Here is a 1,034-nt window from a genome sequence, read left to right on the forward strand (position 1 = left end):
GGGGGCCAGGGGATTGTTGCGAGTTATAACAGCTTCAGCGATTGCTATTTTGATGCTTGTTTTTGTAGGGTGGCATTTCTCTCGCTCTCTCTTTAAATAAGTTTGTTTGGGTGTGAGTTCTTGCCTTTTCAGCACAAAACCACAAAAATACGTGGTGGAAAGTAAAAGAAAGCCCATTCCTCCCTCCCGGTGCGTGCTAACTAACGCCAAAGACTTGATTTAACACCCCTTCTCCGGCTGCTGGGGGCTGTAGGCAGTGGCTACATTCCAGCAGTTTTAATCCGTTTTTTATTGTAGGGCGAGCGGAGTTTACTCAGGGGCTGGGGTGGCTCCCCAGCTGGCCGCTGTCCCCACTCCAGCTCCCCCTCTCTCATACCCCCAGCAGGAACCTGTTACTTTAAGCGAGGCGTTCCAGTGTGGCGCTGCGGGCAGCCGGGGTTTCGGGAGGTGGCCGGTGATTGGCTCTTTCGAGCTCCCCCTGGCTCGCTCCCTTGGCCTCCCCGCGCGCTCCGCCCCGCCCGCGAGCCCTCCCTCCGCCCCGTGAGGCTCGGAGCCCGGGTGTCAGGCTCCACGGCGCATGCTCCGGAATCATCCTCTGGCCCTGGAGCTGCCTGCTGCTGCTGCTGCTTTTGCTTTTGGGGCTGAGTTTAATAAGCGAGCGAGCGAGCGAGCGAGCAAGCGAGCGCGGGGGGGAAAAAGGCAGAGAATGTCCGCCATCTACCCTCCGCTCCTGGGCGCGCTCTCATTCATAGCAGCTTCTTCATGAATTACAGCTGAGGGGGGCGGGGGAGGGGGGTACCATACAACACCCCAGCAAACCTCCGGGCCCCCAGGCATGGCTAGCTCGGTAAGTACATGCAAAAATAATAATAAAAGACCTCCTCCCCTTTCCTTCCTCGCCCTGCGCCGCCTCCGCCGCAGCCCAGACAGCGCCAGCGCTCCGCGGTTCCAATTAGAGAAAGGTTGGTACGGCTTGCAGGGAGCTGCTGCCTCTCCCTCAGCCTCCGCTCCCCTCCTCCCGCACCCCCCCCCCC

The 1,034-nt window shown here is 59.8% G+C and overlaps 1 protein-coding gene across 1 annotated transcript in view; it reads left to right on the forward strand.

Annotated features, from left to right (window-relative positions):
• The first annotated feature begins 835 nt into the window (after nucleotides 1-835).
• MLLT3 (MLLT3, super elongation complex subunit) overlaps nucleotides 836-1,034 on the forward strand; it is a 264,740-nt gene continuing 264,541 nt past the window's right edge. The window contains exon 1 of the mRNA XM_012812784.2: nucleotides 836-847. Coding sequence (XP_012668238.1) covers nucleotides 836-847 — 12 coding nt within the window. The remainder of the gene's footprint in view (nucleotides 848-1,034) is intronic.

The sequence above is a fragment of the Otolemur garnettii genome, unplaced genomic scaffold, assembly GCF_000181295.1.
Source record: "Otolemur garnettii isolate 467f Iridium unplaced genomic scaffold, OtoGar3 scaffold00006, whole genome shotgun sequence".
Taxonomy (NCBI): domain Eukaryota; kingdom Metazoa; phylum Chordata; class Mammalia; order Primates; family Galagidae; genus Otolemur; species Otolemur garnettii.